The sequence below is a fragment of the Mytilus galloprovincialis genome, chromosome 10 (genome assembly GCF_965363235.1).
Source record: "Mytilus galloprovincialis chromosome 10, xbMytGall1.hap1.1, whole genome shotgun sequence".
NCBI lineage: Eukaryota > Metazoa > Mollusca > Bivalvia > Mytilida > Mytilidae > Mytilus > Mytilus galloprovincialis.
The window spans coordinates 66,888,562-66,901,644 of record NC_134847.1 but is presented as its reverse complement, the minus strand read 5'-3'; the positions used below and the strand labels follow the sequence as shown (position 1 = coordinate 66,901,644).

At 32.1% G+C, this 13,083-nt stretch overlaps 1 protein-coding gene across 1 annotated transcript; it reads right to left on the bottom strand.

Annotated features, from left to right (window-relative positions):
• Positions 1-4,080: 4,080 nt before the first annotated feature.
• LOC143049293 (collagen alpha-6(VI) chain-like) lies at positions 4,081-12,131 on the bottom strand. The gene is made up of 6 exons (XM_076222977.1): positions 12,027-12,131; positions 9,530-10,078; positions 8,065-8,202; positions 7,096-7,209; positions 5,848-6,405; positions 4,081-5,445 (listed from the first exon to the last, which is right to left on the bottom strand). The coding sequence occupies exons 1-6, from the start codon at positions 12,106-12,108 to the stop codon at positions 4,841-4,843; spliced, it is 2,046 nt and encodes a 681-aa protein (XP_076079092.1). The 5' UTR covers positions 12,109-12,131; the 3' UTR covers positions 4,081-4,840.
• Positions 12,132-13,083: the final 952 nt, after the last annotated feature.

Here is a 13,083-nt window from a genome sequence, read left to right as displayed (position 1 = left end):
CTATTGGTTTCAACTATTTCATTCCTTATCGTACACTTAGTTCTTTTCTGTATAACTGTTGGGTGATTAGAAATCATTAACAATAATATAACGACAATCATCCTTATCACACACATCTTCGATTAGACTGTCCATATGCAAATTGAAACGTAAGTTCTGCCCGATCAGTTGAAATAGCATTATAGTAATCCCAGCGCCAAAAATAGAAGAAAACAAAATTATAAATTGTGTGCATCTGATAAAAAAAAAAACCAAACAAAACCCTGTCCATATTCCATTTCAAATGCACCATACGTCAATATATTATTAGTTTAATAGCCACATGAACAATGTAAAAAATATTAAAAGGATAACAGTAATTACCATGAAATATTACAACAGCCGACAACGGTGAAAATGTAAATGTTCAAAGAAATACCAAACAACATATATATAGGTCCAAGTAGCCTGAATAAGTCTTATCAAGACAAAGAATGGAATGAACCAGTGTCAATTGTGAACAACCCACCCCCCTCCCCCCTCTAGACCATATGTTACTAAAGTAAAGCGCTCATGTATTGGAACACATTAGTTAAATATCACCAATGTTCTAGTTCATCCACTAAATTGACAGTTGTGCCTTCTGCAAGCTATATTATCACATTGTATACTTACTGAGACGTAAGTAAATTGGCATTTGATATTGGAGTTGCAACAGGTTTTACATTTAAGTTATCCTCTGTTTCCTAAATTAATTATAAAGGTTACTTCTGTTTCATCATCAATTAAGAATGCACTAATGTACAATGAATAAAACATTAAAACAAGGATTTGTATAGTCTTACTATACAAATCATTGATTAAAAGTATGACAGGATTAACAATAAAAGACCACATCAACCATCGACATGTCTGGGGGGAAAACAGACGTTTAAACAAGATATATTTAAGTTTAGTTTAAACATATTTTATTGTTCAAAATGACAAAAGGATCGGACACAACTTGGTAACGTCTTCTCCAAAAAAAATACAAAATATACACTTTAATAAATGAACACATCAATTAATTCATACTATGAAATAATTTAAGAATAAAGACATGAAAACAAAAGGAAACTTGTTGAAGCAAATCAATGGATTTTAACCGAGTGCATCTTTTTACAGTATAAAACACGAACACACAATAGTTTGTGTGGAATTACCGATGCATTTATCCTTTTTTGTGCAGACATTGCTTTAATAGGTGTCTGTGTGTTTCTCATAATAATGCGTGGGATCTTAATATATTATGCAAATATATTTAGTTCCAGCTAGACAAACTAAGTATCAACAAGGCATACTTTATCTTATATCCATATCACGTGCACACCGTTGCCCTTCCCTGTCTATGCCGTATATGATAAAGGTTCTGCACATACTTCATTATCCTCGAGGCCCAAAACATAACAAATAGATAATAAGGTTTTGGCAGTATTTGGCCACAGCTTTATCTTGAATAAAATATAACATATATGATATATAATATGTATTTAAATTGGCAATCTTGCTCTGAAATATATTTATCAATGTCTGTATTTAATATATATGTAAATTATAATGTGGCTACCGCAAATTATGGCAGACCACTAATATAAATATATTTAAGTAATATGTCTGGTACGAGAAGTTGACTGATGAGCCCTGGTAATCAGAGGCTATCATTACTGTTCACTGAATATATGAATGTTAAATCCAGCGCAGCGAAATGTGCCAAATGTGCTCTGCCAATGTCCACTTTTACATCTACATTGTGTTCACTAGTTGTCTCCTACTCTCCCATCTCAGTACCATTAGCAGAAATAAGCTGAAATATAAACTTAAAAGCAGTATCTGGTTTCTTACTTCCATTCAGAACAAATACACATGTAACACAAAATTAATTTACATTGGGAGGGTGGTGGGTTTTTTAAGAAGATTATTTTCTCGTCCAATTTTCGTCTGCTGCAACCTTGCCGACGTATTTCGAAAAGACCAAAGCGAGGTTGCGATCAAACTAATCAACACAAATGTTAAATACCCAACAGTGAACCACCACCTGCCCAAATTAAAATCTTCGAGTTTGTACCCAATGGATAACGGGCTTTAAAATTGTAGATTTTAAATCCTTGTAGTTGTGAAATATCATTAATTTTCCTTTCATACTTTTAAGTGATAATTGTACTTTTTTTGCAAACACTCCATATTAATACCTTGTTACCTGCCTCCGCACTATCACACTGATAGCGTTAGCAAAAAAATGTGTGAATTTCTTTCAAAATATCATTTGCAGTTATATATTCTTTCAAAGAAATTCAAGTATGTCAAATGTGTCAAATTTTTCTCTCAGTTTTAAGATGAATTCCACATTATGTATTCATCCGTATGGTTCTTCGACAGTCTTTGTAGTAGGACTTTTACTTAGTTCGACTGTAACATTTATAAATGGATTTGCTATTTTCATACTCTTTAAAGCGAAGAATTTAGTAATTCAGATCAGAACGATCGTGCTCAATCTGGCTATAACTGATACCTTACTGGGACTAATCATTGTTGTATTTTCAGTATCTAACTTAAACTGTATGCCTATTCCAGAGTATTTGTTCGTTGCTGCTACTAGAAACTTTGCCGTAACTTCTTATATATTTACAATGATACTTGCTTTGGAACGTTTTATTTCAGTAGGCTATCCAAATTACTATGTTCTGCATGTAACGTACGAAAAGATTCGAAATGTATGTATCTGCACATGGATTTCTACCTTCATTGGAATAATGTTGATTGTTTTGTCAAATTATGGGAAGAATAAAGATTTAATTCAGAACATTTCGGATGTCATCGTTTTAAGTGTTTATATTCTTACCGTTAGTGTTCTATCTACTTCATCTGTACAACTCTACAGGTCTGCAGAAGCTCACATTAAAAAAATAAATATATTTCAGAGACCATCATCCAGAAAGTTTATCAGCCAGACATACAAGAAAACAACAACTGCTCTAATAATCTGCGGGCTTATGTTAGTGTGCACATTTCCAGGATTTGTGATGTCCCTTATCAAATTAATCGATAAAGACACATTCAATGCTGTTGAACATATGTTTAATTATCCATTTAAGATCTTAGCATACCTCAACCATTGCTTGAATCCTTTTTTGTACATCTTTAGATTTAAGGAATGTAGACGTAAAGTGGATATTTACTACCTACGCTGCAAAAAGAACAATTAGAAGAGTGCTACTAATTTGTGTGATAGAACAATATCGGATTGTAAAAGAAAGGTACCCAATTCACTCATATGTGTACTTAAGATGTAAATAGCTCAAACACCTTAATAAATTTGTCGTTGCGGCATATTGTTTTTCCTTTTGCATATCTTCTTTATTAAATAAACTCATCATAAAAGCCAGGATGAAAGTTGTCTTTTTCAGACACATACTTCGTCTCCAAAGACTCGATCATCATTGATGCTCGAATCAAAAAAGGCCAAATAAAGAAATTTATGAGCACTGTGGACCAAAAGTTCGAAAAGCTTTGCCAATTACCACTAGGGTATTCTATAAATTTTGTAAAAAGTTAATTTATGATAATGATCATGTCAAATTATGTCAACACAGAAGACTATTAGGCTGGAGATATCCTCGGGGTGTAAACCTCCACCAGCAGTAACATCGACGTAGCAGTGGAAATTACCTCATCATAGATACCAGACAATGGGCAACATATATTGCGCACTGTTTTTTATATCTTGTTAGCAGATATAAATAAAAAAGTTCAAAAGTAACATGTTTGCGATCATATGACTCCAAAGCTCTAAACAAAACTGACAAACAAATTCACAGAATAATAAACAGTAAAAAACAGAAATCCAATTATTAAACAGAACCCCTCTAGACCAGTGAAACCTTGAAGTATTTCTATTCCACCAGTGGCATCTATCGTTTTACCCAAGAACATAGAAAATAAAAGAATGATACATAGGCATGTCCCATTGGTAAAATTTATTGTACGTAAATGAAAGGATTCTATTTAATAGTAACGACAAACAGATCGATCTACATTGTATCTTTTGCATAGATTTTCTGTAAAGCTTGAAAAAGTCATGCTAGCTTGTTTACAGTTATGTCTTAAACAACTGATAATTTAAATGAACGGAACAAGAAAATTAAGAAACATAAACATCTTTTTAAAATTTTATTAATATTTTCATTGTGTTTCATCATATTGTTTTTAACTTTGAGTTTTTTCTAATGTTAGATAATAGGACAAAATAAACAAACGGTGAAACAGATTTACATTACATAATAAACAGTACATATGACTACTTTCGAAAAGTTTTTGCGCCGTACAAACTACTTACATCGTGTGTATTGAAAGCATTACTACAATAATTCCTTAAAAAACAAAAAACTCAAAAATATGTCACACAACATTATGACATTATAGCTCTGATTAATGCAACAATGCCTTAAAATGAAAACTCGCGGAATCAAAAGTGCATTATTATGATACCTTGACAAGTGAAACAGTGCATCATGAGGAAGACTTCGGGAATGAAACAGTGCACTACAATGAAGGCTTGACGAATTCGTTGAACTACGTCCACTATTCTTAATAGGAACAATCAAAAACATTGTTAGTTAGTTATATCAGTAACAACTGCATATAATAGAATATGTTTTTGGAACATATCATTAGGACGTATTGTCAGCATACATTATTTTAATGTACCAATGGAAATGAAAATGGAAGAAAACAAATACATTGACGTAACAAACATACGGACATCAACAAAAGAAAAATAATTTTACCTGAAGAAGAACAAGCAATTAAAAAAAGTAAGCATAAACTAAATGATTGATATACAATGTAATGATTTAAGTTCTTGAACAAACGATTCAATATAAGTATCAACTTGGTCAACATAAATATTGCCATTAATACCTATATGGTATGATGTTGATGCAAGTCCTGACATTGTATCAAAAGCATGATCATCTGTAAAAATACCAATCGTGTGCATGTGAATTCCTTTATTCCTCAATACCTCTGCATATCTAAGGTCTTGCTCATTTAATGAGTATTTGAATTCTGAGATCACAAGAACGACTTTCTTTGCTGATGATCTAGCTCCTTCGGTTGGATCACCTAAAAGTGCTTCTGCCAGTTTCAATGCTTCTGAAATGTTTGATGATTTATCGATTATGCCTTCATACGATGACAATGACCTTTGCAGGTCGACTCGATTGTTCTCCAAATAAGCATTAAAACTAAAACGTGTACTTGCTTCTTCACTGAATGTTACTAAAGCCAATTTTGCAGCATTATTACCAAGACGTATTTGTGACAATATTTTGACTAGCGATGTCGGAACAATAGAATTAAGATAATCTTGTTGTATTCCTGCTAAATCAACCATTATGATTACATCCGCTTGTTCAGAGTCGATGCAAGCTACAAAAATAGAAATATCTTTTCTTATCCATATTTCACAAATGAACACATATTGAATAGAAAATATACAAATCACTTTTCGATGAAATAACTTATAATTAATTAAATGATATTCCTTGCCTGTACAAATCAGCTGTAGCATAAATATTTCAACCAAATCTTGATATATGTCTTGGAATTCATATATAAACCAACATACCTTCATCTTTATCGGTGATAAACAAAAACATTTGACCAACTTACTTCTTTGATAATACTTTCAAAATTATAACAGGTTATATAAAATTGATGCGAATTTAAAAAGCCTTACGCCTATATAATAACAACTAACATCATGGCTAATATGTTTTAGTACTATAAAATACTGTGAAATTATGTTTTCTTACTATTTTCTATGCTTACCATTGCATTCCGGTTTAATCAAATCCTGTATAATATGATGCCTTAAAGCGTCGGTATTGTATGGAAACACGTTGGCAACATCTCTTGATATTTTTAACAAAAAGTAATGGGAAACGTCTACCCCTGTCGCCACTGTATATATTTCGATGTTCGAATAGTGCTGTAAGGAGGATATTGTTTGTTCAAGTGCAGTTGGATTTGACGGCAAACCATCAGAATATAAAATTATCTTCTTCTTAACATTTGAACGGCCTTTGATATTAAACAGTTCAAAAGCTTTAGAAAGACCAAGATGAATATTCGAAGGCTCGTTTTTAAGATTTATATTTGCAATACCATTCCGAAGGTCATCTTTAGTTGCAATATTTGAGAATCCAAGAACCGAGTTTGCGGATTCTGCAACAGTTACTAATGCAATCTGAAAATGATCATTGTCAATTTGCCATTCCTTAGTGGTAAGCTCTGCATGATGTTGTGCGTGGTTTAGAAATGTAGAATCCATCGTTGCTGATACATCGATTACAAAAACAATGTCGGCTGCAGTCGGTTCACACATATCTAAAATTGATAAATAATCTCATCATAAATACCAGTTTTTACATACAATATGTTTAAATAAAACAATATATTAGCACAGATACATGGACATATGGATAATCATGTTTGTTGTGTTTGAACTTTTGATTTTGACATTTGATAGGTCACTTTTCGTTTTGAATTTCCGCGGAGTTCGGATTTTTTGCTATTTTGCCCATTATATTACAGATCTTATAAATATGTGGCAAACGTTTAGTAACATGTTATAGCTTCCTAGACCTAGTTTACGATCATTCGGGCTCTTGGAAAATCGGAATAGAGTGACATCACGTTCATAAAAGAATTGTAATTGTAAGATCGTAAGTATCAGTTAAATAACACATTTGAGATGCAAAAACAAGTTGAATGTGTTGCATACATGGATCATATTAAGGATTACTAATTTCTTTTTGTTTTAACACCATTTTCTATATAAGAATTTTTTTGTACAACGTCAGGAATTTGATAGATGTTTCCATTCGTTTTAAGTGTTAAAGCTATTAATATTGCCATTTGTTAAGGACATAGAACTCCGTTTTGATTTTTCCTTGGAGCTTTTTTTTGTTGTTGGTATTTTTGGTATTTTACCTCCCTTTTTCATAAATATAAAAGGCATAGCAAAATTTTAAGACATCAGCAGTCTTATTAATATATTTCAAAATGTTAACCTACTTGTTTCACAATAAGTGCCTTCAAAGAACTGTCGACAGTTACAAGTGAAGTATCCTATATGATCAACACATGTTCCTTGATTGAGACAGGTAACACCTTCACACTCATTTATATCTGCAACAAAAGGATAAGGACAAATTTCATAATGAAAAACATGTAGAACCAAGAGTATATTTTTTATAAATCGCCCGCCGAAATAAGTTTATTTATTAATTTGCCGTGTGATCTTTGTATACAATTCAAAAGAAAAGAGAAAAAAATAAAGAAATCATATACGTTTGATATTGCTGAATTTGATATAAACATATTTATTTAAAGTGGATTGAGAAAAAAGTTTTGCAACTTAAATTAATTCCTTTCCAATTTGCGGGTGCGAGTGCTGCCTTGGAGCGTCATTATCCTGCTCTTTTTCGAAATCTACATGGATGTCTTTAAGGTGGTACCCAACACTTTGACTAAAATTAATTTGGCTCGTTTAATTTTCTTAAAATTTTGACAAAGTATTTACTTTGACCTTTTGACAAAATTATAAAAATTTCAAAAAATTTGAACCAACCGTTTTATCAAAAAAATTACACTGGTTATATAGCAGTTTGATGAACACTTATTTTGATCATTGAGAAGCTTGATATTCCCTTAACAACACATCGTAATCAAAACGTTTAGCTGATTTTACAGAGTTATCTCCCTGTAGTGTTAGGTACCACCTTAACGTGCAAGATATATGACTCTTTCTAAACACGGGTCAGCCATTTATCGTCCCCTTCCGACGCACTATCATCGTTTCCTCAAGACTTAACTCGCAAATGGTGTCAAGGGACAGCCGAAAATTCAGTCCCTGAAATTTTCATCCCGGAACGGGAATCGACACAGGAACATTTGAGTTAGGAGTCCGATGCACTAACCACTACACCACGGCTATCGAATGCCAAATATAACTGAATTATTATTTGGTGTTATACCATTTACCTGTTTCACAATGATTACCAGTGTACCCGTAGTCACAATCACATCTATAACTTGTAGTCCCAGTAATCCGACAAATTCCAAAATTACATAGGTTTGTGTTTGTCTTACAAGGATGGTCCTTCGCATGTTCACCGATTTCTGTGAAAATATGGTAATGAAAAAAATGAAGATATGCTTAAAAGGTAGATTTTCTAAGTGTGCGAAATATGATGAAAAATCGTATATAGTAATGAACAGTTTAATCTAGAGGTTTTATATCAATACATATAGGTTAAGTTGTTTGGTTATTGTTGCTGATTTATTTTAAATGTTCAAAACCGATACTTTTGTTGTTTAATGGTGAACCAGTGATATTGAAATAAATTGTACTTCATTGAAATGTTTTGGAAACATAACAACAGATTACGTACCATTTCCGTCATTTTCGTTTTTATGGTTCAAGAGTTATCACAATTGTTAGGACAGTTCAACATTTGTTAGAATCAAAATGATATATATTAAACCATTTGTTAAAATAATTACAACGTTAATGGATGTTTCGAACCACTAAACATGTTTAATTTCCCTTTCTTTTACCGATACATATTACAAAAATATATAGGTTGCTAGATTCTTGATAGAGTATTGTCTTTTTTTCTAAAAAGATTTAAATTCTAAAGGAATGATTTGAACTTCTTAACACACTTAATTTCAATTTTCTTCGTTTTCCCATTACTCGAAATAGATTGACAATACTTGATTGTAAGGAATGAAAAATCCAGGTCATATATAGAGAACCATTTTGTGAAATTGATTATCATCAAAATCGAATGTTTTGGTCAATTAATTAATTCATTTGTAGTCGTTTTCAGTTTCACCAATCCAGAGATATGATCCTTGGTTTTGGATTAAATAAAAATGTTTGTGGATGACAGCTGATAGATAACCTATGAGAACCGCGTTATAAAATTAAATAAAATTTGATACTAGTATAATGTTTAGGATCATTAAGAAGGTTATATTGCATATACATGCTCGCTGAGACCACTTCACAATTCATGAGTTGCCCGTTTCTACGCGTGGTGGTATTTGTGGTAACTTATTTCACTTCTTTAAGAAGTATGCAAACACCATTTTTAACAGATTTCCTTTGAATAAAAATCTGTTTTTGAAAATATAAGGAGTGAAGGATCGGTTTTCAAATATATGATTGTCTTGCATGTACATTTGATTTACGGCATCCTAGACAACATATGACGTGGTAAAATTGTTTCTAGAATTAAAAGCTTGACAGAACATACATGCATTAAGGCATAAAACTGTCTTTCTTTCTATCATTTCATACTTTTTGTAATGGATGGTTAGTCATTTCTCCTTGGTTGATACGCTGTTTTTAGTTACGATGAAAACATGGATGACTTTTACGACGATCCATAATATTAAAAATAACAATTCAAACATCTACAAACACAAGTATTTTACTCACCTTCACAAGCCTGAGATGTGAGTCGTTGCTTGATATCATTTATCAAGGAAAAACTCAAAACTATATATCGATGTGCAACACTTGTTGCGATCTTGTCCAAGTTGTTCGTGTTTACATTTGAGCCGACGCCGATAGCGTAGACCGACACACCCATGTTGCTTAATAATTGTCCTGGCTCGTCCGTAATGATGGCATCCCCATCTGTTATAAATATTAGTATTTTCTTTGTATAACCACGTGCACCACTCTGTGGCACAAACATGTGTTCCCTAGCAAATGTCAATGGTATTTCAAAGTCAGTAAAACCGCTTGTGTACACAATATTTTGGATGGCAGTTGAGATGTCTTGCTCAGTTGAGAAAGTTTTAAAGTAAAAACCACCTTGAACTTGATGATCAAATGCGAAGGCGCTGATTTTGACCGCTTGGTTTGCAATGTCAAATTGTTTAATGATGTCTACAAGGAAAGTCTTTGTTTGATTAAATTCAGCACTACTGACACTCCCTGAAGCATCCAACAGAAATCCAATGTCAGCTGGATCTTGACAACCTGAGAAAAGTGAATATCATTTATTTAAATGTAAGGTTAATGATAAAAAAAGAGGGATAGAATACATATCATAGAATAAAAATCTCAAAAGCTAGAGTAACCCGATAAATGTTCAGGCGTGTATCACGTGTCATGATCTTCGTTGTATTTGATGTATATTTCATACTCTTTAAGTTGGTGCTGCTAAAACAGATCTTTTAAAGCAATAGTCAATTTTGAATATATTCACGAATATTTAATCTCGGAGGAATAGTTGAGATATATGTAAAACAAACCAGTTATAATAATAGACCATTTTGAGTTGCTACAGCTATCATAAACTAGGAACCGCATCAGAGGTAGTGTTTTGCAATGCCTTTCAGTTACTTCCAGTCAACTTTATATCGCCGATGATCTTAATTGCATTAAAATACAATTTTTCTTAACATGAGCAATTTTGGGCTTAAATTATTAAAAAATAACACATTTTTTGAAGACGGTAAGTTTATTTCTAGTTGAATCTTAAATCTAAACTAATTTATTTGTATATAGTCAGATAAGTCATTAAAATATTTGCGATTGGACGTTTATCGTTTAATACTTCCGGTTTTCTAAAAAAAAACTATATAAACACGTTGGAATCTAAATTCCAATGTGTTTATGAATCAATCAAAATAAGGTCTACTATCACTCAAGAAATTTTACGGTCGCCATCATGAGCTGATTAGCCATTATGACAAAAGTCTGTCAGAAATCATATCTGATATTCTTCCTCACTCACAGTAACCCTCCATCATTGCCGGACTGACCAACGAAATAACACGACGGGTGCCGTATACGGTACAGGAAATGCTTAACCCTTCCGGAGCACCTGATTTCACTTCCGGTTTTTACTGGAGTTCGTATTGTTTCTTATTTATTATTTATAACTGTTCATGTAAATGTCCTTTGGTTTTGTTAGTCTTTGATTACTACTTGGTTTTGATTGTTATTGTCTTCGTAGTAATAAACTGTATATATGAAATGCTAAAAAAAACTTGAATACATTTTTATTATGATAGAAAATGCTAAATATTCACTTATCACAATCATTTGATTTTTCAAGAAAAAATCTTGAAGTGACAAATCAAATAAACCATTTATTTAGTCAAACCTAAATGCCCTACCTAATAGTTACGCACTAGGAATAGTCTCAGCATCTATCCAAACGAATCAAATATCAAAATGGGTGTTTTCTGACTTTTAAGTCTAATCTCTCATCATTTATTAATTAACATATTATTACGAAAATAATAAAATTGCTACATCAAGTGGCATACTATGACCTTCCAGCATTTTTCTGTTACATTGACAGGCATCAATACTTAAGCATTTAACATGTATAAGGGGGTATAAGTATATGTAAAACATATATACTTATCGTTCGTATATGAGGACCCGGGCCACCTTACCCACATTAATCCGCCTGCCTCTGCAATTAATTCAACTGATGAAACTGTCGTGTAACATGGCAAAGATTAAGCATATTAAGCGACACCAGGATTATGGTACTATTCACCTCTGGTTTAAATCATTGTATATGGCAATACACATAATTTATACAAGTAACTACTATTGTTCAACCTCCATGTAACTTTCAATGAATGCAAATAAAGAAGTAGTTATTAAAGGTACACAGAAATACATTTAACAACCATTACCTTAACTTCCGGGTTACTAAAAATTACTTAAATAGTATCACTGAACATAAAACGTTCTGGTTTTTAAATAAAACCATCTTAATCAGATTATATATGTTATGGAACATTGCAGTTGTTTTAGAGTACCAGATTTCAGGATTTCTCTTTTATTTAATAACTATGTAATTTATGTAACAACTGTAAAATAAAAATAAAAACGCAAGAAACATAAAAATGGGGAAGTCATGTACATAAACGTGTAGTATGTTATAAGTCTGCTCTTTACTTACTGTCTAAACTGTTAACTACGATGGTTAAAACACTAACTCCGAAAAATACTACTGAAATGAAAGTTTGGTGAAGCATTTTCATTCTTTTTTACACTATAAAATCACAACCCGGTAGTTAACAATATACCAATGATTAACAATGCATAAGTCGATTAATGGGAAATTCCGAGACCAAGGATATTTAAATACTTCTATAAATATATGATTTACATGTTACAAGTGTAGGCTTTCTAAAAAGCCTTCACTATCCAAATATTTACTTTTCCATATATCATTATTTTGATTAGTGTCTTATGTAACAAATTCTGACATTAGGTAGGATTGGCGCCTTCAAACGAGTCTAACTCCATCACATTCTGTATGTGTCTGTCACATGCCGGGAACCTGTAGTGCTGCATTTAGTGATGTTTTTTGTCGATGTGTACCATATATTTTTTTCGTTCATTATTTTGTTCATAAATTAGGCTGTAAGATTTCTCATTTTAATTGTTTTACATTTTTAATTTCGGAGCATTGTATATCTGACTATGTGGTATGGGACTCACTCATTTTTGAAGGCCGTACGGTGATCTATAGCTATATCATTTTCTGTATAATTTGGTCTCTTGAGGAGAGTTGTCTCATTGAAAATCAGATCACATGATTATTCTAACTTTTATAGTGATACAGTAGGTGGATTAGTTAGACCACGTGACCATGCACCGACATCTAAAAGACTATGTGAAGTTCTATGGTTAACCTCTGGTCTAGTTGGTTATTTAGGAATCATTGCGCCACCTACCACTCTTTTATAACATACCTAGTGAAGAATAATCACGAAGAAATATTTTTTATAAGCATTTATTTCCCCTATCTATCATGTTAAATACATTTTTAAGATATCAACAGTTGATTAAAAATATCAACAGACATAGTATTACAAGGAATTTGGAAAAAAATAGTATGATAAACGCTTATTATAAATGTATTAATGATAGCAATTTTGATGAAAGCATAGCAGTTCACAATCTGACAAGTTATTAACAACATTAACACGTACGACAGACATTAAGAGTAT